Raw genomic sequence first — 21,569 nt, 5'->3', positions numbered from 1 at the left:
CCTGGAAATGGGGAGAGAGGGGTGAGTGCGGCACATTTTGCTCCTGAATTGGCTCCTGCCTCAAGCAGCAATCGGGATTTAAGGGGAGGATCTCAGAGAATCCTCATTTCCCAGTGCCATGGTGTGGCCTGTCATCAAAGTGACACCCAGGTGACACACTGGGCACCTGAGCATCTCCTGCTCTCTGCCAGGGATGCCCACCCAAAGGCAGGGGTGTCCAGCTGCCCCTTGCTGAAGGTTCCCATATTTTGGGGCTCTCTGGGTGACGGTGCAGAGAGGGTTGGGAGTGAGCCTGGCTCCTCCTTGGGCCTGAGCCAAAACCCCCACAGGGCATCTGTGGCTTTGTGACACTGGGGTTTGTCACACGTGGGAGGCAGTGTGGCCTCAGGAGTGATACTGGTGGCACTGGAGAGCTGAGTGTGGGGCACAGAGCGGGGGCACTGCAGGGCACAGTGCAGGTGTGGGGTGGAGAGCAGGGAAACTCACTTTAGGGGTGCCAGTCTGCCATGGTGGCACAGCTGGGGGGGACCCTGCCGTGGTGTGAGGGTTGGGCAGGACCTGGGCTGGGTCAGGTGTACCCCAGTAATCCCAGGAAGGGGGTGAACTGGCCCAGACTCTGCAGAAAGGGGGGGGTTATACCCAGTACAGCTCTCACTGGAGAACTGGGGTCGTCTCACTCACCCCAAAATGCCCCAGTGGGAAGCTGCTGTGTCCTGTCCCCCTGCAGGAGCAGGGTTGGGGCACATTTTTGGGGGGGGGGAGACCCCCTGTGAAACATTCACAGCAAGTTTTACCTGGGGAGGGTGCAGGATGTCCCCTTTAGCTAGAGAGGGCAGGCTGGGGGGTGTCACCAACCCCTGCAGCACCCGCGGGACGCACAATCCGGTGTGTGTGTGTGGGGGGGGTGTCTGTCTGTCTGTCTGTCAGTCTGTCTGTGTGCTACCCCAGGCTATGAACGCCCGGGGGGCGCTGGAAGCACGTCTGATTTTGGGGTGGGGGGGATGATGGGGGGATGGTGGGGGGCATTAACCCCTGAGCGCCAGGGGGTGTTGGAAGCGTGTCTGTTTTGGGGGTGTGAGGAGAATGATATTGGACATTAACCCCTGCAGCGCCAGGGGGCCCTGGAAGCGAGTCTGATTTTGAGGAGGTGGGTGATGGGGGGCATTAACCCCTGCAGTGCCGGGGGGCCCTGGAAGCGCGTCTGTTTTTGGGGGGGAAGATGATGGGAGGCATTAACCCCTGCAGTGCCGGGGGGCCCTGAAAACGCGTCTGTTTTTGGGGGGGAAGATGATGGGGGGCATTAAGTGCCGCAGCGCCGGGGGAGGGGAGGTGGAACCGCGTCTGATTTTAGGGGTCGGTGATGGGGGCCATTAACCCCTGCAGCGCCGGGGGGCCTTGGAAGCCCATCTGACTCTGGGGGGTGGGTGATGGGGGGCATTAACCCCTGAGCTCCCGGGGGCGCAGGACCGGCTGTCCCCCCCGTGCCGCGCTGCGTGCGGGGCAGGGGCGGAGTGCCGGGGGTCGTGGGCCGGGTTCCCCCGTGTCCCCCCCGCAGGAGGGGGGTGCGGGCGGGCCGGGGCGGGGGCGGGGGCGGGGGCCGGGGCCGTCCTGCCCCGGCGGCGGCGGCGGAGCCGGGCGGGGATGCGGCGGGGCCGGGGCCGGGCACGATGCTCGGCGGGGCGCTGGCGCTGGCGCTGCTCTGTGCCCTGCCCCTGTGCCCGGCGGGGCTGGAGCCCCCCGAGACGGGCTCCGGGTTGGACACAGGTACGAGCGGCGGCGGGACGGGATGGGGGGGTCCGGGGAGCTGCGGGGGCATCCCGGGCCGGGGGGACATCCCATCCCCGCTGGGATGCACCGAGAGCCCGGGCACCGGGAGCGGGGACAGGGGGCTGAGCGGCCGGGACCCCTCGGCGGTGGCCGCGGCTCTGCAGGGATGCGGTTCCCGGGGATGGGGGTGCTGGGGGTGCATCCCGGCCGTGCTCTGGGATTCCCGGCTTTCCTGAGATTCCACGGGGTAAACGTGACCCAGCCCAGGTCCTGCCCAGCCCTCACACCGTGGCAGCTCCCTCCCCAGCCTCGCCACCGTCGCGGTGGGAGGTGTTTGCAGACGGGCACCCCAAAAGGGTTTCCCTGGTCTCCACCCCACATCTGCCCTGGGGGCAGAAAGGCTTCCCCCAGTGCGAGGGGCTGCTGGGGGGTGCTGGGGGGGCAGGCAGCAGGGTAGGACTGTCTTTGGGGGTGTCACTGGGGCACAAGAGTCCCGCTGGCACAGCCATCCCTGGAGCGGGGCTGGGTCCCTCTCCCTGCGGGTGCCGGGATTGCTGGGATTTGTGTGTGGCTTCTTGGATGCCTAAAATCATGGAATCATGGAATGGTTTGAATTGGAAGGGACCTTAAAGCTCATCCAGTCTCACCCCCTGCCATGGGCAGGGACACCTTCCACTAGCCCAGGTTGCTCCAAGCCCCGTCCAACCTGGCCTTGGACACTTCCAGGGATGGGGCAGCCACAGCTTCTCTGGGCAACCTGTGCCAGGGCCTCCCCACCCTCACATTTGACTGAACATCATCCAGGGGTGTGGATTTACTCTTTGGTCACTGCTGCCCAGGCTGGGGAAGATCCTGAGCTCAGGAATGTTTTCAGGTTTTATCATAGATCCAACTGGTGCGTGGGGCAGAGCCCTCCAAATGTTCGGGTTTCTCAGGCTTTGGCCTAAAACAAGACGCTTCTTTGGTGCTGAGGCTCCTGCTCTCCAGCCAGTCCCTACTGATGGAGCAGTTCTGCTCCAAGGAAAGCTTGTGTAGCACAGATCCAAGAAATATCCTCGAGGAGCAGGATGGGGAGCGAGGGGCAGCCACTGCAGAGCTTGGCTGGCCTTCCTGACCTCGGAGCTGGGATTGGCTTCCTGAGCCAGAGCAGGGACCTGTGGCACTCCCGGGGCTGGCTGGGGGCTTTGTGCACTGATCCCGAGTCCAGTGGGGAATCCTGAGGTGTGGAGGGAGTGCCAGAGCAGAGCAGCTCCTCACTGCAGCTGGGACTTGGTGTTCAAAGCTGGTGAGACCTTGCTGAGGTTCCACATTCCCTTTGCTCCACGCAAAGAGGACACGACCTGTGGCAGCTGTGACACTTTTGGGCTGGGAGGAAATTAGGATCCATTTCTTAGGTGGATTCATTAGGAAATAAGGATCCCTGTCTTTCCTCACTCCAGCTCAGGCAGGATACGGATATTTCTTGATGCCCCTTGGTTCTCTGCTTGGGTTGGGCAGCCAGCACTTGGTATTCCTGAAGCATCCCTGTCATGGAGGTGGCACCATCCCCTCCCTGGAGTCCAGGTGGGAGGGTGGTTTGCATGGATGGTGCTTGGGAGAGGTCAGAGTCTGAGTACATGAGCCCAGCTGGGGCTTTGGGCTGTAAAAGAAGGAGTTTAATCCATCTGGGAGAGAAACTGGGCTCAGGCCATTTGTTGTGTTTGTAGCCACCACCAAAAGGACACTCCCTGAGGGGCTCAGGAGGGCTCAGGGTGCCAGAAATGGGTGGGAAGAGACTCCAGTGTGCTGGGAATGGGGATGCCTGGTGTCCTGTCCCCTGGGAGCACTGTTCCCCTGGAGCACAGCTATGCTCTCTGAGCAAACAGTGCTTGCACTGGAGCAAATCCATCCCTTGAGCTCTAATCCACGTTACCTGGAGCAGCAGGTCGGCCTGGAGATGGTGGAGAGGTTGATTTTCAAGGGAGCAATTCTTGAACTTGCACCTCTTTTATGTGATTTCATAGAATCCCAGACTGGTTTGGGTTGGGAGGGACCTTAAAGCTCATCCAGTGCCACCCCCTGCCATGGGCAGGGACACCTTCCACTAGCCCAGGTTGCTCCAAGCCCCATCCAACCTGGCCTTGGACACTTCCAGGGATCCAGGCAGCCACAACTTCTCTGGGCAACCTGTGCCAGGGCCTCACCACCCTCACAGCCAAGAATTCCTTCCCAATATCCCATCTAACTCTGCCCTCTGGCAGTTTGAAGCCATTCCCCCTTGTCCTGTCCCTCCATCCCTTGTCCCCAGTCCCTCTCCAGCTCTCCTGGAGCCCCTTTGGGCACTGGAAGGGGCTCTCAGCTCTCCCTGGAGCCTTCCCTTCTCCAGGTGAACACTCCCAGCTCTCCCAGCCTGGCTCCAGAGCAGAGGGGCTCCAGCCCTGGGAGCATCTTTGTGGTCTTCCCTTGTTCTTTTTATTCTGGGAGCTGCAACAGTTCCTAGTGAGGCCCCTGCAGTGCTGTGGGTCCGTGATGGGGAGGGAAGGGTGGCACTGGCAGATCTTTGCTGGATTTGGGGTGTTCTGGGGCTGCCTCTGAGCATCCCCCTCTAAGCCCTCCGTGCCCAGACGTGCCAACACCAGTGGGCACAACGTGAGGGTCTGCAGGGCTTTGCTGAGCTCACCCCCCACTCAGAGATGCTGCGTTTGGGGAGGAGGAGAAAGTGGGAAAACTCCTCGATCCAGTGGCTCTGGGGCTGCTTTTCCCTCCTGAAATGCCATAAATAAAAACTGCAACCCTGCCCTGCGAAACACAAAACTTCCCCAAACCACCCCAGGAAAATCCTGCCTGGGAACAGGACCCAGAAATGAAAGCACAGGAACAATTTGCCGTTAATTAAAGCTCAGAGTCGTCCAATTAGGATCTACTTAATTAAGGGGCGCGTCTGAAAACGAACCGCTGGGCTCCTGCAGATGGGCATTTCTTGCTTGAGGGTGGGTGAAAATGGTCTTCCAGGAAATGATCCTGCTGGAGGCCTGGTGCTCTGAAATGTGGGATCCAGAGCTGTGCAGCCAAGCCCCTCAAATCTGGGATGGTTGGGATCCATGTGCCTTTGTCGAGGATGTTTACATGGACCTGGTGAAATTACATTGAAGCTCCTGCAAACTTGCAAAATTAGATGTAAATTGTGATGTGTTTGTGCTGTGTGTGGGTGTCTGGTTGCATGTGTTTGATATATACTTATATATATAAATTATATACTTATATATAAATAAATATATATATTTATATATTATATATTATTTTATATTATAGTATATATTATATATAATTCTATATTTTATATAATTCTATATATTCTATTCTATTAGAGTATTAGATTATTATATGTATAAATATATACAAATTATATATAAATATATATATTATATATATGTTTAAATATATAGATTATGATATGTATAGATATATACAAATTATATATATAAAAATATATATATTATATATATGTATAAATATATATTGTATACAGTATATATGATATATATTATATAAAATTATGTATTTTTATAGAGAGAGAAATATATATTTTTATATATCATGTTTATGTCTGTGCCTGTGTAAAGCTTCACAAAAGGATGATAACCTTAACCAGTTTCAAGTCATGGTTCTTAAAACTCCAGAAATACCAGAAATGGATTCCTCATGTCACCTCCATGTGACCCTCCCCTCTGGAGGGTCGTGGAGTCCTCAGGCAGGCAGTTATATGGGATTATTAATTTTTTCCCCCTGACAAGACCCTAAATTGTGCATTTAAAGAGACACAAATGCAGGGGTCGCTGCCTCTGCCCCCATCACCCAGAGCATCTGTGAGCCTGCCCTGGGAGGGCAGAGCAGGAGGGACTGAACTTTTGGGGCTCTCAGGAGTTGTGAGAACCCCAGAGAGACCCCACGAGGGTATTTTGACAGTGCAGCTTTTATCCCCAGGGTCCTCTGTGGGCTCCTCTCCAAGGATTTGGGCACCAGAGGGTGGGGGGAAGAGCCCACCTGGGCTTGCTGTGCTTCGGCTCCATTTGAAGAACCCCTTTATCTGAAATCTGAATTTCCTGAGAATCCATTTACCTGCTGGATGAAAAAGAGCCCTTTTCCACCCTAAAATCCTCCAGTCCTTTTGTCCAGGAATAGTTGCTTCTTTCCCTCAGACAAAGGCACGAAAACACTTGATAATTTGGGGTTGTTTGGGTTTTCCCCCCTTGCACTGAGCTGGGGCAGGGGGTGCCTCTGGCTTGGGTGCTTTGGGAACCCAACCTGGAAGTGGCTCCAATTTCCTCTGGAGGAGAAGGCCCTGCCCCTGAGGTGACACTGCCTTCAGGAGTGGCACGAGGGGGACATTTTCATTTGCTTCCCAAGGTGATGGGAGACACCTTGGGAAGAAACTTATGACACTTATGGTAAAGCCATAAGGGATGGGGACATGGGGACATGGGGAATGGGGACACTGGGGAACAGGGACACTGGTGGGACTGATTCATACCCAGAGCTGGCACCACTCCAGGGTGCCATGTCCAGCTGCCTTCTGCTGTGCTGTTTAACTCTGCCAAACTCGAGCTGTTTGGCTTGAACAGTCTCTCTGTTACACGTCTGTCCCACACTGAATTATGTGAAAACTTCCAGCCCAAACTGCCCAGCCATTCCCAGGATCCCCAGCCATTCCCAGGATCCCCAGCCATTCCCAGGATCCCCAGGATCCTTGTCTTCAGCACAGATTGGTATTTCTGGAAGCTGAACTTTGGCAGCATCCCCACGAGATCCTTCCAGATTAGACCGAGTTGTAAAATCTTACACTTCTTTCAGCAAGACCCTTCCAGATTAGACCAAGTTATAAAATCTTTTGCCTTTTTTTCAGCAAGTTATAAAATTCTAAACTTTTCCACAGGCCTCATTTCCTAAAACCTCCCTCTCCCTCTGGATCCAGGTGTGGATCCTGCCCTGAGGCAGCTCCAGCATTCCCAGCCCGTATCCCCTTCTGTGCCACCACTGAGCACAAAAAGGATGCTAGTGCTGCTTCCACTCTATTTTTTTCTGTGTTAGTAGGTGGGAATCATCCCATTTAAATTCTGGGAAAGGTTTTCAAGGGTGAGTAAGTGCTGTTCCTTAGGGGGAGATTTTCTAGAGGAGAAGCATAATGGATAAGCCACATGCTGCAGGTTTGTGATCAGATCAGCTTACCAGGAGCTGAGCCAGCGGATACAAGCATCCTTCCCATGGAAAAATGAACACCCTGAGCATGTGCTGTTAGACCTAAAGCAGAGCCTGCCCTTGCTGGAGCACTGACAGGACCCTCCAGCTCCCAGCACTCAAGCCCAAGCTAAGCCAGGCTTGTTTTAGGTTTGCCTCCAGCCAGGTGGAAGATTCCAGGGGCAGACAGAGGGTTTGGTGGGAGAAGCAGCTCGGAGTGGCTGCCCACACCCCCTTCCTTGGGCAGGCTCCCAAAAAGCTCCTAATTTCTTGCAGGAGGAGCCACCATCTGCTCCTGGTTGAGGTCCTGGCCGTGGGGGCTGACGTAACGTCGTTCCACCCTCGGCTGAGGAAGCTGGAGCTCGTTGTGTATGTTCAGAGTGTGAGAGATATATATATAAATATATATATATATATATATATGCCAGGAATCTTGGCTCTCCCAGCCCTGCAGTCAGTGCAGGGCCAGGGGGGTGGCACTGCATGTGTGGGCAAGGGGTGCTGGCTGTGGGAGCACTGGCAGGAGCTGGGAATGGCTCAGCTCCGAGGAGAGGAGCCCATTCCTGGACACTGTGGGGTATGGGGTCGTTTGCTCCTCAGGGGGTTGGTTTGGGGCTTGTCTGGGAAGGAAAGATTGGGAGCCCTTGGTGGATATCAATGGATTTTTGGGTGCTGGGCTCAGCCCTGGTGGCCCTGGCTGGGTGCAGGCTCAGGGCTCGGCTCCACAGGGAGGGAGGGAGGATTCCTCCTCCACAGGGATGCTCTGACACTGGGAAAGGTTTGCTGCTGTTGCAGCTCTTGCCCAGGCAGGTGGGCAAAGGGGCAAAGGAGCTCTCCCTGCTCCTGCCTGTCGGCCCTGGCAGTGTGTTGGGGGACAGATGCAAGCACAGAAATTCCTTCCCCTAAAAATTCATTTCCTTCCCCTAAAAAGAGAGCAGATGGATGTTCACCCAACCTACCTCCCATAGAAAGATTTTTATTTTTTTTTGTGCTTTTCTCCCTATTTTTAGCCAAACCAGGCTGGCCAGGCTGGCTCTGTCCCCTTCCTTCCCATCAGTCTGAGTGTGGGAGAGCTCAGGGGGAGGCTGAGCATCCCTGGCCCTGGGGCTGCTCCGTGGGGTGGAGCAGCATGGTGGGACCCGGTGCTGCCCTGGGCTCTGCTTTCCTTTGGGATAAGTCAGGGATTCTGGCAGAGGGAAGTGCTTCCTGATTGCCAGCTGGTGGCAGAGGGATTCCTTGTCCCACTGTTCCTTCATTGTGCAAGGGCTTCATTCAGCCCGTGAGGCTGAAAAGCTTTGCTCTCTTCTGGTCGTCAATTAAGAAAAAAAAAACCTCTTGAAGACTTAAGCGCCCTCCTCCAGTGACAAAAATCAGCTTCTGTTTAGGGCACATCAACCTTGACGGCGGGTCTCTGCCCACGATGACGGTAATTAGTGCAGCACTAATTGCCCACGTGGAGCTTCGCCTCTGCCCGGGTCCCTCCTGGCAGGGGAATTCCTGCGGGGGTTAAAGGGCACCTCAGGTCACAGCCAGCTCATCCTGCTGCTGCTGGGGACCAGGGTGCCCTGGGACCCGGCTGTGGGTGCTGGGGGGTGATGGGAGTGGGTGGCAGGGGGGAGGGACAGGTGGGATGGAGGGATGCAGCAGGACAGAGGGAAGGGTCAGGATGGAGGACAGAGGGTCACAAGAGGGCAGAGGGACACAACAGGACAGAAGGACATGTCAAGATGGAAGGACACAGCAGGACAGAAGGACACAACAGACCAGAAGGATGGAAGGACACAACAGGCTGGAAGGACATGGCAGGATGGAGGGACGCAGTGGGACAAACGGATGCAGTGGGACAGAGTGACACAACAGGCCAGAAAGATCTGTCAGGACAGAGGGACACAACAGGCCAGAAGGACGTGTCAGGATGGAAGGACACATCAGCCCCTCCCCTGTGCCCACAAGTGTCTTTGTCTCCTCAGCTTGGCCACGGTGACTGTGCAGAAGCTGCAGTGGCTCCAGGGGAAGGAGAGCCAGGCTTGGTTGGGCTGGGTTGGATTTCTTCTCCCTGATTTCCTCTCCCCTCTTCTCCCTGCCCCTGGTGCCTGGAGGGGGCAGGGACACCTGAGGTGCCAGGATGGCTCTCTGGGTGGCTGCAGGGTGTTGGAACCCGGGGTGCTCAGCAGCCTGACCCCCAGCAAACCAAATCCCAGGGCCGTGGGACGACCCAGGTTGGGAGGACCCTCAGGAGATCATCTGGTCCAAGCTCTGTGGGTGAGGGAGCCCAGAGGAGATGGTGCAGCACCCTGTCCACTGTGTCCTGAACACCTCCAGCCACGGGGAGTCCACCCTGTCCCTGGGGAGGTTCTGAGACTGATTGTTCTCCCCAAAAGAATTCCTTCTTGCATCACTAGCCCAGGTTGCTCCAAGCCCTGTCCAACCTGGCCTTGGACACTTCCAGGGATGGGGCAGCCACAGCTTCTCTGGGCAACCTGTGCCAGGGCCTCACCACCCTCACAGGGAGGAATTCCTTCCTAATATCCCATCTAAACTCATCCCCTTGATGAGGGTGGGCAGCACATCCCCTGTAGGGAAGGGCCAAACCTCCTGGAGCTCGTGTAGCTCCCACAGCTTCCTGGCCCCACTTTGGGGAGTTCCTGTGGGTGCTTTTCCCAGAGCCTGGACATTTTCCCCTCAATGGCACAGGAACATTCCTGCCACCATAAAAAGGGTTGGCAGGAGCTGCTGCTGCCAAGAGCAGAGTTGTGGGGTGAGGTTGAATCCCATTCCCATGGAGGATCAGCCCATTCCCAGGGTGGTGGGAATCTCTGTGTCCATGTAGCCTTTTTTCCTTCTCTAAGGAGCCCCATAATCTGCATTTATGTTCTCTTGAGAGCTCTGTTTGGCAGTGGGAACCCAGCACTAGGGATGGGACCTCAGTTCATGCCCTTCTGAACCTGCTGCAGGGAAATTGGGCACAGCTCAAACAATTTAGCCCAGGGAAAAACACTTGATTTTTGTTGCTTTCACCAGTCTGAATGAAGTCATTTTTTAAAAATTATTTTTGGTCTTTTTAAATCATCCAAATAGCAGTTTCTGTTTTCTTAAAGGGGGAAAAAAAAAGTGTAGGAAGGTGATTAACTTTTATGTGTTGGAAGCTGCCTGCCCTCCTGACTGGCACTACCAGGGATCCACCTCCCCACTCCCAGATGTATCCTAAAGTTGAGACATTGAGATAAGGCATAAAATATGTCCATGGGCACATGGAGAAATAGGAGAAGGAGGGAGGTAATACATGGCAGAGGCATCTTAAAGCACTTCAGTCCCAAACTCATCTATGACACGTTCAGGGAGGAGGATGCAGCTGATGCTCCTCCCCAGAGCTGGCAGGGAAAACCTGGAGAGGGTGGGGGGAAAGCAGGGAAGGGCCTGGGATCTTCCACACTGGATGGTTTGGATGGGATAAGCCCAGCATCCCTGGTTATTTTAATTTTTTGGGGATGGGGAAAGGTCTGGTTGCTGGATACCCAAAGGCCCGGCTTGGAGAGAGGATGGAACAGGGTTGGAATGGGATGATCTTTAAGGTTCCTTCCAATCAAAACCATCTTTAGGGTTCCTTCCAACCCAAACCATGTTTAGGGTTCCTTCCAACCCAAACCATCCTGGGATTCTGTGATCCCATGGCTGGGGAAGAGCCAAGGACCAGCAGGTCCCAAGAGCTCTTCCCTTTGAGGGGCTCCATAAATGTCAGTGCAACAACCAACCTCATGTTGGGAAATGGAACATCCCTTCCAAGTGTCCCTCTGAAGCTGGGAACAAGCTGGGCAGCACTGGGATGGGGTGGCTGTGGCACAGAGCAGGGCTGTGGCTCCCTGATTTTTGGCCCTGGGGTTTTTTGGTTGTTTCTCTGCCCGTGGTTTCCAGGGATGGATGCCAGGCAGACACCTTCCCTCCTCCTGCAGGGATCCGAGCTGGGCTCTGCAAGACAAAACACAGCCAGGCAGTCAGTTCTGTTCCACCAGCTCCTCTCTTTCTGTTTTTTTTTTTTTCATTTTTAAGCCTGCTAGACATGATGTTTGAAAGAAGGGCTGATATTTTGCCAGCTTGCTCTGTCTGACACTTCAGCATTCCCTCTCTCCCAGCCCTGGCACTGCCAGGTTTGTGCCACTGCAGTTTGAGCAGAGAGCTCTGGATTCCAGGGGAGAACTGCAGGAGGTGGAGGGCTTGGAGCAGATCCCACCAGCTGGGGAAAACTGCTGGGCTGCAGGTCAGGAGCTGAGGGGGACAGGACTTGTCCCTGGAAGGTGTAAATCAGAAGAGATTGAACAAATCTCAGGTGTGAAAATCAGAGAGGAGTAAGGAGAATTTATTGGGATATTCTCTCTGTGGGACTCAGAGCTGATGTGTCTGGGGGCATGGGAGAGCTGGGGGGGTTCACCTGGAGAAGGGAAGGCTTTGGGGAGACCTTGGAGCCCCTTCCAGTGCCCACAGGGGCTCCAGGAGAGCTGGAGAGGGACTGGGGACAAGGAATGGAAGGACAGGATGAGTGGAATGGCTTCCCACTGCCAGAGGGCAGGGTTAGATGGGATACTGGGAAGAAGCTTTTTATTAGGAGGGTGATAAAACACTGGCCCAGGTTGCCCAGAGAAGCTGTGGCTGCCCCATCCCTGCAAGTGTCCAAGGCCAGGTTGGACAGGGCTTGGAGCAACCTGGGCTAGTGGAAGGTGTCCCTGCCATGGCAGGGGGTGGAGCTGGATGATCTTTAAGGCCCCTTCCAACCCAAACCAGTCTGTCATTCCATGATTTCTATCCCTCTATTATCAATAAAGTGTGTTTATACTGAGCATTACGAGTACATGTGACAGGTTGTGGCTGTTCAGAGTGAAAGACATACATTTTATTATTATTTTTCCTGCTTTCCTGCTGCTGAGCCTTTGTTCCTAAGCCACATTTTCCACGGCAGCTTCCTCTGGGAGTGGGAAATGCTTGATTAAAGAGGCAGGTTAAACGAGTTGCCATCCAACAAAGGCATCTGTGCCCGGGAGTGAAACCTTTCCTTTGACAGAGCTGCGTTATTAATGGTTTTTTGAAGTCCTTGAATGGATCAATTAAGCAGCTGGGCTTTGCCTGTGGAAATGCTGGGCTTTGTTTTGGCAGGGGGGATGTCACGGGGCTGAGTGAGATGTTCTGTAATGAGAGCCATTAGAAGGTCATTAGCGATGCGCCGGGGTTTGGAAGGCAGCGCTCGCTTTCTGGCAGCGAGTTTTGTGTGAGCAGATTGTTAAACAACTCCTGGGCTTGCTCCCTTCCCTTCCCTTCCCTTCCCTTCCCTTCCCTTCCCTTCCCTTCCCTTCCCTTCCCTTCCCTTCCCTTCCCTTCCCTTCCCTTCCCTTCCCTTCCCTTCCCTTCCCTTCCCTTCCCTTCCCTTCCCTTCCCTTCCCTTCCCTTCCCTTCCCTTCCCTTCCCTTCCCAAACCTTCCCTTCCCAAACCTTCCCTTCCCAAACCTTCCCTTCCCAAACCTTCCCAAACCTTCCCAAACCTTCCCTTCCCAAACCTTCCCTTCCCAAACCTTCCCTTCCCAAACCTTCCCAAACCTTCCCAAACCTTCCGAAACCTTCCCTTCCCAAACCTTCCCAAACCTTCCCAAACCTTCCCAAACCTTCCCTTCCCTTCCCAAACCTTCCCTTCCCTTCCTTTCCCTTCCCAAACCTTCCCAAACCTTCCCTCCCCTCCCCTCCCCTCCCCTGGCAGGCCCTGTGCTGCTCCCCCCTCTCACAGGTTAAGCCCTTTAAGCTTCTAAACTCACTTTGAGCAAAATCCTCTTTAGTGGCTCCTTGTGAAGCAGAGCTCAGGGGAGGCACTTCTCTGAATCCATACTAATCAGCTCATTTTAGAATGCCTGGCTCCTGCTTTTCCCCTCCAAACGAGTGGACTTTTGGGAACCCCACACCTTCTGCAGTGGAAGTGGTGTTAATTTTCTTCCCCAGCTCTGCTGGTTTTCCCTGGAGCCTCCCCCATGAGCTCTACCCCCCCAGATGTTGGTTGTATGGATATTTTTTGAGTTTCAGTGGCTGGGAAGACTCGAAATCCAGATGAGGTGTTTTCCCTAAAGGGAAAGATGTTTTTCCAAATTCAGCCACAACTGTTGGTCTTAAATTAAGAATTAATCTGGAGATCTTCTTTGGCATATTCTCTGTAGCACACCAGACCACAGAATCGTAGAATCCAGACTGGTTTGGGTTGGAAAAGACCTTAAAACTCATCCAGTCCCACCCCCTGCCATGGGCAGGGACACCTTCCACCAGCTCAGGTTGTTCCAAGCCCTGTCCAACCTGGCCTTGGACACTTCCAGGGATGGGGCAGCCACAGCTTCTCTGGGCAACCTGTGCCAGATCACAGAGAGGGTTTTTTCTGGCTTGAAAATGCATAAAAAGGAGCAGATCCCACACCCAGTGACCAGTTTGTTACCTTTTTTTGGATGCTGATTGAGCAAAAGTGACCCAAAATTAACTGAAAGCAGCAGCAATGCTGTGCCTCACTCTTTGTCCCAGGCACACTTGCTTATAGGAGGTAGGGCTTGGATGTCATATTTTTGGTTCTTGTGGTTTAATGATTTAGATTTTGTATTTTTTCTCTCTAAAATACACAAGGTGGTCAGTGGTTCTTGGCAGGCAGGGCGTGGCTGTGCTCCAGGAGCACTAAACTGGTGTTACTGGTGTGGTTCCTCACTGCTCTCTGGAAGAGCTGGGCTGCTGAGAAATCAGATTTTCTGACTGTTGAGATACTGCAGGTCTGTTCAACATCACCTGCACTGGCAGGAGGTGCAGGAGGTGTGGCAGGAGGTGCAGGAGGTGTGTCAGAGAGATTGTCACAGGATAATTCCCCTGGGAAGAGACTTCTGGAGACGCTGGAGAAGATCCATCCTGATCCAGGCCTATGAAAGGGCCACCTGGAGATGGCAGCTCAGGGTGACTGTTTGTGGAAGCAGGAGGGGCACTTCCAAAGCTGTTCCTTTGTGTCTGGGCTCTTGTTTCTGGTTTGTGCAGTCTGGTTTTGTTTAACTTGGTCTCCAGCCTTGGGCAGGAGTGTCTGGGCTTACGTCAGAGGCTGCAGCTTTCCCCTGTCAAGGACAGAGGAGCCAACTGATACTCAGACTGGCAAAGGAGACAGGGCTGACACACTCCAGGAGGTCCCAGGGCAGGGAGGGAGCTCCAAGCCTTGTCAGTGTGGGAACTGCAACTCCCCACCCAGCATTTCGGGAAGGAGGAAAGGGGGAACGCTGATCCTGAGCTGGGCAGCTGCAGCAATCCAAGGCTTTAAAGTGATGCAGGAAGGAGAATCCCAGGCTGTCCCAGCATGGGGGGCTGCTCTGCCTTCCCCCAGCCCTTCCTTCCAGCCCAAAGACCCCCGTGCCTCGCAGCTTCCTGCCTCTCCTGAGCCAAACATGTGCGGACGTGACTGGGAATCCACCCGGGATGGTTTTACACTCACGGGCTGGTATTTCCTCCCCCCCCCCCCTCCCCCTGCATGGCCCCTGCTCCAAGCACAGAGCCAGGCATCACTGGTGACCTTGACCTCTGAACTTCTCCTCCCCTCCTCCCAAAACCTGGAGCATCTGGCAGGCACGTGCTGCTGGAGCTGCAGGGGTGACTCCGGGATCCTGTGTCCCACACTCACCCCTGTGGGATGTGTTTGCCCCCGGTGTGGTGGCTGCAGGTGGGCAGACCCTGCCTCTAAAAGTGATCCCCAACCAGAGGGGTGACCCCAGCATCCCTCCTCCTTCCCCACTGCTCAGGGAATGTTTCCTCCAGGGAAAGGGTTTGGGGGTTGGAAGTTCGGCCGTCACAGGGCAAGGAGTGATCTGGGATGACTCCAACCTGGGAAGAGTGGGCAGGATCTCCTCCTGGTTCCTGTGCACTCCTGGCCCAGGAGCTCAACAGGAGCGCTTTCTGGGGGCCAATTTGAAGAGGAAACCATCTAGTTCTGGTTCATCCCTTCCTGAGGCCTCCAGCAGCCGTGATGTCACGTGGGATGAGCTTCAGACCAACACGAAGGCACCCAGATGTCTCATTCCCTGGCCAGGGTGTGCTCCTCTCCTCCCAGTGCAGGGGGAAGGGGCAAAGAGGTTCCCCCTCTTCTGTGGGGTTGTTTCAGCCATCCAGAGAGCCAGGAGGTCCCTGAGATGTTTCCTGTGGCCAAGGACAAGGGGCAGGTGGGAGCTTTGGGAAGGTTGGATCAGGATCTCAGCAATTCCTGCCAGCTGGGGGGGGTCTCCCCGGGGCTGTTCCTCACCAGAACCTCTCTCTGGAGGTGGCCCTGTGGAGGAAGGAGATGTGTTTCTCTCTAGGGTGGTTCACTGCAGATGTGGTTGCCCTGATCTTGCATCTCCAGTTCTGGTTAAATGGAAGCTTCCATCAGGGCTGGGATGTGGTGGATGGACAATCCTGAGCCTGGAGATGGGCTGGATGGTTTTCTGGACGGGATAATAAACTCCTGGCTTGAAAAAAAAGGGGAGAAAAATAATGAAGTTTTGAAAGGCTGACTAAAAATCATCTCTGAGCCTTTGCATTCAGCTTTTTGTGCTTGGACCACGAGCAATCAGGTTTCCCAAGCTTTTCTCTGTAGCTGTGAGGCTCAGGAAGTTTAATTAAGGGGAGGTTCAGGCTGTTAATGAGTCCAGCAGCTGGAGCATTAAGTCTTTGTCTGCAAAAGCAGATCTTGAAAGCAGCAGGTCCAAGACTCTCGATGGGCTCTGTGGTTTTTACCTTGGACTGGTCCTGGATGTTCAGTGCACAGGATACTGTCCATGTTGGAGGACACCAGATGTCCTCCAGAGAACTTCCTTTGGCTTGTCCCCAAAACAGAGGTGCCCTTTTGTGCAGCCCAGGACTGCTCTGCAGAGTAAGAACTGCACAGTGAGTGTGATGGTTGGGATGTTCCCCCTGGAATGACTTCCTGAGCCTAAAGAAAATCACTTGTGTGTTGGGTTTGGTTTTTTTTTTATTTGCTGAGTTTATTTTCCCTCTTCAGAAAGAGTTTGCAGGAGCATGTTGTGAAAGTGTCTCTGCTGCAGCTTGGGAGGGTCTGGACTAAGTTGTCCCAAGGGAGCCACTTTTTCATGGTTTGGGTTGGAAGGGACCTTAAAGCCCATCCAGTGCCACCCCCTGCCACGGGCAGGGACACCTCCCACTAGCCCAGGTTGCTCCAACCTGGCCTTGGACACTTGCAGGGGTGGGGCAGCCACAGCTTCTCTGGGCAACCTGTGCCAGGGCCTCACTGAAGGGGTGGTCAGGCACTGGCACAGCTGCCCAGGGCAGTGGTGGACTCACCATCCCCAGGGGGATTTAAAAGCCATGTAGATGTGGCACTTGGGGAGATGGGTCAGTGCTGCCCTTGGCAGTGCTGGGGAATGGTTGAACTTGATGATCTTAGAAGTCTTTTCCAACCTAAATGTTTCCATGATTCTCCAGGGGGGACTGGCATCCATGGAGCTGCCCAGCACCGGCCAACCCCTTCTGCAGTGACATCCCAGCCCTTGTAGGCACCAACTCCATCCCCCCATGGAGCTGCAGGTGAATATTCTGTCTCACAGTCCCTCAAGGCAGTGGTGACATGACATTTGGGCAAGCTCTTGAACTATAGGAATCAAATATTTTAAGGAGAAGAGGTGTTTGACCTTAGGTCAGAATCCTGGTCCCTGGGCTGTGGTGGGGAGGGAACAGCTCCATGGCTTTGTAGGTCTGTGATTTGACCATTAGTTTTTCAGATTTTATAGTGAATTAATATAACATTTTATAGTGAACTAATATAATGAAGTGCTTAGGGTTGAGCTGATTCCTTGGAGTGTTTATTTTGCTGGAGGTTCGATGGGAATGGTGCAGCACTTCCAGCCAAATCCGCTTTTTACCTGATTGTTTTTTTGTTTGCTTCACTTCCAAACTAGAGGGGGGAAAAAAAAAAGAAGGAAAATCACTTCTTCATGTATTCCTGCTGCTCCTGGAGCACTGGAGTGTGCTGCAAAGGCTGGAAACACTGCTCCAGCCCAGCGGGAGAGGCTGTGCAGCAATCTCGGGGACATTTAATCTGATGAGTGGAAAACAAACTCACCCCGGTGGGTTTGGAGGAGCCCTGTGAGAGCTCTGCAGGCTGCAGGCTGCTGAGGAATAAATCTAGCTGGAATTGCTGGAATTAGACAGGAAAACAATGTTCTGTGCCCTCAGGAGATGCAGGTGTGGGGAGCAGCCATCCCTCAGAGTCTGCAGCACACGGAGAGCGGGGGAGCTCTGTAGGGTTGCTCCTTATTTGGGGTATTTCTGGGAGAGCTGTGCCATAGCAGGGGGTTGTCCGTGTCTGTGGAGCTCCCAAGTGGGATGTGCAGAAGGTTTTTGGGGATTTAGGTCTGGTGGGTTCCCAGATTCTTCAATCCTCTGCTCCCCTGGGGCCGTGCTCGCTGCAAAGGCCCCGTTTTGGATGCCTTGGCTGCTCGTGCTGCATATCTGTGCTGGGCAGGGCTGGGCTTCCCTGGCACGTGCCTGGGAAGGAAAAGGGTGGAGAGCAGGGTTGGGAAGCAGGGGGTGCCTTTCCCAAGTCAGCTGTGGATGCTGGATGTTGACACTGACCCTCCCTGGCACAGGGGTTTGCTGGTCCCTCAGGGGTGCCTGGAGCTGCCCTCCACCCCAGCTCCTCCACACAGTGCTGGAGGATGTGCCAGTGTCCAGGGGGGCAGCAGAGTGCCCTGACCACCCCCATTCCCTCCCTACCTCTGTGAGCAGGGACAGGACCCAGGGAATGGCTGGAGCTGTGTCAGGGCAGGGTCAGGTTGGATCTCAGGAAAAGGTTCTTCCCCCAGAGGGTGGTTGGCACTGACCAGGCTCCCCAGGGCAGTGGGCACAGCCCCAAGGCTGCCAGAGCTCCAGGAGGGTTTGGACAATGCTCTGAGAGCCAGGGTGGGATTGTTGGGGTGTCTGTGCAGGGTCAGGGGTTGGAGTGGATGGTCCTTGTGATCCTTCCAGCTCAGGATATCCTGTTTCTACAGTACCTTCCTCACTCTGCTCCCAGTTTTCCCTCAGAGGCTGGTCCATATGGGCCAAGACTTTGACCTCCACAGCTGCCAGGGATGGGCATCTCAGCAGCTTGAAAATCCCAGACCCTTTGAAGGATCCCTCTAAAATCCCCCCTAAGCTGCCATTTGTTGTGACTCTCCTTCTTACTGGCACTGAGAGGCAAAGCCAGGTGGCAGGGATTGTTTTACACAAGCTGGGAATGTTTTAATGTCTCAGAAAGAGAAACCTTGAAACCTTCCCCCAGAAGGATTTCTCCCACCGTGATACTGGATCCAGGATATGGCTTAAAAAATCATTCCTGGCACTTTTGGAGGACAATGTGGTACATTGTTTTAGCTTAGGAAATCCTTCTCTCTCAGTCTGGATAATTAGTTCATGGATTTAGCTTTTCTTCCTCTTTTTAATCTCTGTCCAGTAGTGGGGTGGAATGCCCTGCTGACTTCAGGGAACCAGAGTGGGTTAAAAGTGATCACAGAATCAACTGGGTTGGAAAAGACCTCTGAGATCCTCGAGTCCAACCCTTGACCCAACCCCACCTTGTCCCCCAGCCCATGGCACTGATGCCACATCCAGGTTCTGCTCAAACCCCTCCAGGGACGGGGACTCCCCCCCCTCCCTGGGCAGCCCATTCCAAGGGCTGATCCCTCTCTCTGCAAACAATTTCTGCCCCATGGCCAACCTAAACCTGCCCTGGGGCAGCTCAAGGCTGTGCCCTCTTGTCCTGCTGCTGGTTCCTGGCAGCAGAGCCCGACCCCCCCCGGCTCCCCCCTCCTGGCAGGGAGTTGCAGAGAGTGAGAAGGTCTCCCCTGAGCCTCCTCCTGTCCAGGCTGAGCCCCCCCAGCTCCCTCAGCCTCTCCTCACAGCACTTGTGCTCCAGACCCTTCCCCAGCCTGGTTGCCCTTCTCTGGACCTGCTCCAGCCCCTCCATGTCCTTCCTGAGCTGAGGGGCCACAACTGGGCACAGCACTCCAGGGGTGGCCTCACAGGGGCAGAATCCTCTCCCTGCTCCTGCTGCCACCCTGTTCCTGAGCCAGGCCAGGATCCATTGGCCCTCTTGGCCACCTGGGCACTCCTGGCTCCTGTTCAGCTGCTGTCAGTCAGAGCCCCCAGGTCCCTTCCTGCCTGGTCCTGTCCCCCCACTCTGCCCCAGCTCCTGGCACCACAGGGGTGTCCATAAAGTGGGAATTCCTGTGGTCCTCTTCACCTCGTGCTGGAGGTGGTTTGCAAGTGAGGTGGAACAGCCAAATCTTTGCTGCAGAGGTTCTCAGAGTGGTGCTGAGGCACTCAAACAGCTGTGGCTGCACAGAGGAAGACCTGGGGATGTTCCTCAGGTTGGTTGCTTCCAGCAGAGGAAAAGTGAAGTTGAGGGAAGGTGGGAACAGTGAAGCTGAGGGAGGGTGAGCTCAGGAATCTGCTCTGATGGACTTGGTGGAGCCTGAAGCTGAGCTATCAGTAGAGAGGTTCCCCTTGGTGACTTGGTGTGTGGGGTGGATGGAGCAGAGCTTGTGAATCGGGGTCTGCTCAGGTGAATCATTTCAAATCAGGAAGTGGGAGTGAGATTCCAAGCCGTTAAAACAGTTGGGCTTCCTGGGGTTTGCATAAAAAGGTCTTTTATTGCAGGGAGAGGAAATGTCCTGCAGTCTCAGGGGTTTAAAAATAAAATTGAGTTTTTGAACAGCTGTCTGTGTTTCAGTTAATTAAAGTTAACTTGCACTGAATACAAGAAAACAAGAAAGAGGGAACTCATCCACAGGCAGAGGTGAAACCCTTCCTTTCTGGGTTGATGACTCATTTTCCTTTTTTTTTTTTTTCTTTTCTATTTTATTCAGGTATTGGGAAAGTTTTCTGTTTGGCACTGATTCCTTCCCAGCAATTCTCTTTAACCCTGAGAGCTCACCCCCATCCCAAAAGCAGTGTTTTCTCAGTCATGTCTGTTCAGAGAAGTGCTGCAGCACTGAAATGTGTTTTCCCCCACTCAAAGGCAGAGGGAGGAAGGAAGAACACATATTTTTTTTTTTTTTTTGCAAGGCAGAGCCATCCCTGCTGTTAAACCAAGACTTGTCATCTCTGTTTCTGGGGCTCTCCCCAACCCCACAGTTCTCTGTGCAGAGGCACCGTGAGCGTGTCTGACCTCGGCCCTTCTCAGCTTTACTTGTGATGAATAATAAAGGCTTAAAAACTGGGGTTTGGTGGGAAAAGAGAGATTTTCCCCTCTGGGTTTCTTCTGCATAAGAGACTCTGGGAAATTCTCTGGGTTAGTAAAGGTATGGAGAGAAAGGAAAACTTGATTTGAGCTGGGAAATGATTTTGGGAGGGTTGGATGCTCCAGTGCAGTCTTAGAAGGAGAAGATACAGGAGTGGGCGGGAGGATTTTCAGCAGGAGGAAGAGGATTTTGAACCCTGTGGAGAAAACAGGGATGGAGATGTTCCCATCCAGCTTCTGCATAAAGGTTGAAGGTTGTAGAGGTTGACCCAAGCCCACGTGCTGAGCGTGTCCTCCTCGGATCCTCCTCCATAAATGAAGTTGCTGGTGGCTCCTTCAGCCCCAGTGGAGCATCCATGCCCATCCTCATCCAAGATTTCCACCTGTGGAGCCTCCTCAGCCCAGGATCAGGTCACAGGGAGCCAGAGCTCATCCCTGGGCCATGGGGGAGCCGTGGGGGATGAACATCTGCTGAGGGAGCTCCGAGAGGATCGGCCCCTCCTGAGGACTGGGAACGTGGGGCCTCCAGCACAGTTTGGGGTTTGGCAACTTCTCTCCACGTGAAAAAAAAAAATCCTGGTTTGTGTTTATTCACCTGGAGCCTTCTGAGCTGTGGTTGCAGCATTATGGTGAAATGAGGCTTTAGAAAGAGAGATCTTTTGGCTGGGGGGGGTCTCATGGTCCTGCTGGTGGCCCCCACACCTGGAAAAGGAGCAGCTCATGGCACAGAGCAGCTTTTTGTGGAACTGGAAGGCTCCCGGGCACCCAGAGAGAATTTGGGTGTAAAAACACCAGCGGAGGGGGAGAGGTGGGAGGCGAGGAGCTCTGCAGAAGGAACTTGGAGGAGCACTTGGGAGTCGAGCGAGGGTTGAAACCGCAACAACTCAATAGTTTGTGCAGAGAATTGGCAGCCGCGGGGGCGGAATGAATCACAAATGTGCACGTTTGGCCTGAGGGTGAAAATCCGAGCGCTTTTTGGCTGTGAAATGTCAGCTTGTTAGTCTGGGAAACGCTCGTTTTTAATTCTTGCTTTATTCTCGGGAGCTGCGTTGAAGGCAGCACGAGGGGAAGGTCGGGGCTGCCGCTCCTGCCCCGGGGCTGTGCTGCTGTCGGCACCAGAGGCTCTGGTGCTTCTCCCTCCCTCTCATTCCTGCTCCTTTCCTGCCCATCCCCCAGGGCAGGTGGTGCCTGGAAGCCAGGTAGAACCTCCGGGGCATTGACCCTGATCACAGGAATTTTAACACCGCCGAGCTGGGAACAGCAGCTCTGGAAGAGGAGGAAGCAGAGCTGGATCCCTGCGAGGCACCGGGTACTTCACTCCCCTGCAGGGGGA

General features: G+C 54.3%; 1 protein-coding gene across 1 annotated transcript in view; it reads left to right on the top strand.

The window, feature by feature from the left end:
• Positions 1 to 1,667: 1,667 nt before the first annotated feature.
• The window catches only part of LOC127480227 (collagen alpha-1(I) chain-like), an 84,755-nt gene continuing 64,853 nt past the window's right edge, over positions 1,668 to 21,569 (top strand). The window contains exon 1 of the mRNA XM_051808124.1: positions 1,668 to 1,764. Coding sequence (XP_051664084.1) covers positions 1,668 to 1,764 — 97 coding nt within the window. The remainder of the gene's footprint in view (positions 1,765 to 21,569) is intronic.

The sequence above is a fragment of the Manacus candei genome, unplaced genomic scaffold (assembly GCF_025592945.1).
Source record: "Manacus candei isolate 608988 ecotype Guabito, Panama unplaced genomic scaffold, ASM2559294v1 h1tg000071l, whole genome shotgun sequence".
NCBI classification, from domain to species: Eukaryota; Metazoa; Chordata; class Aves; order Passeriformes; family Pipridae; genus Manacus; species Manacus candei.
This window is presented reverse-complemented; position numbering and strand designations above follow the sequence as displayed.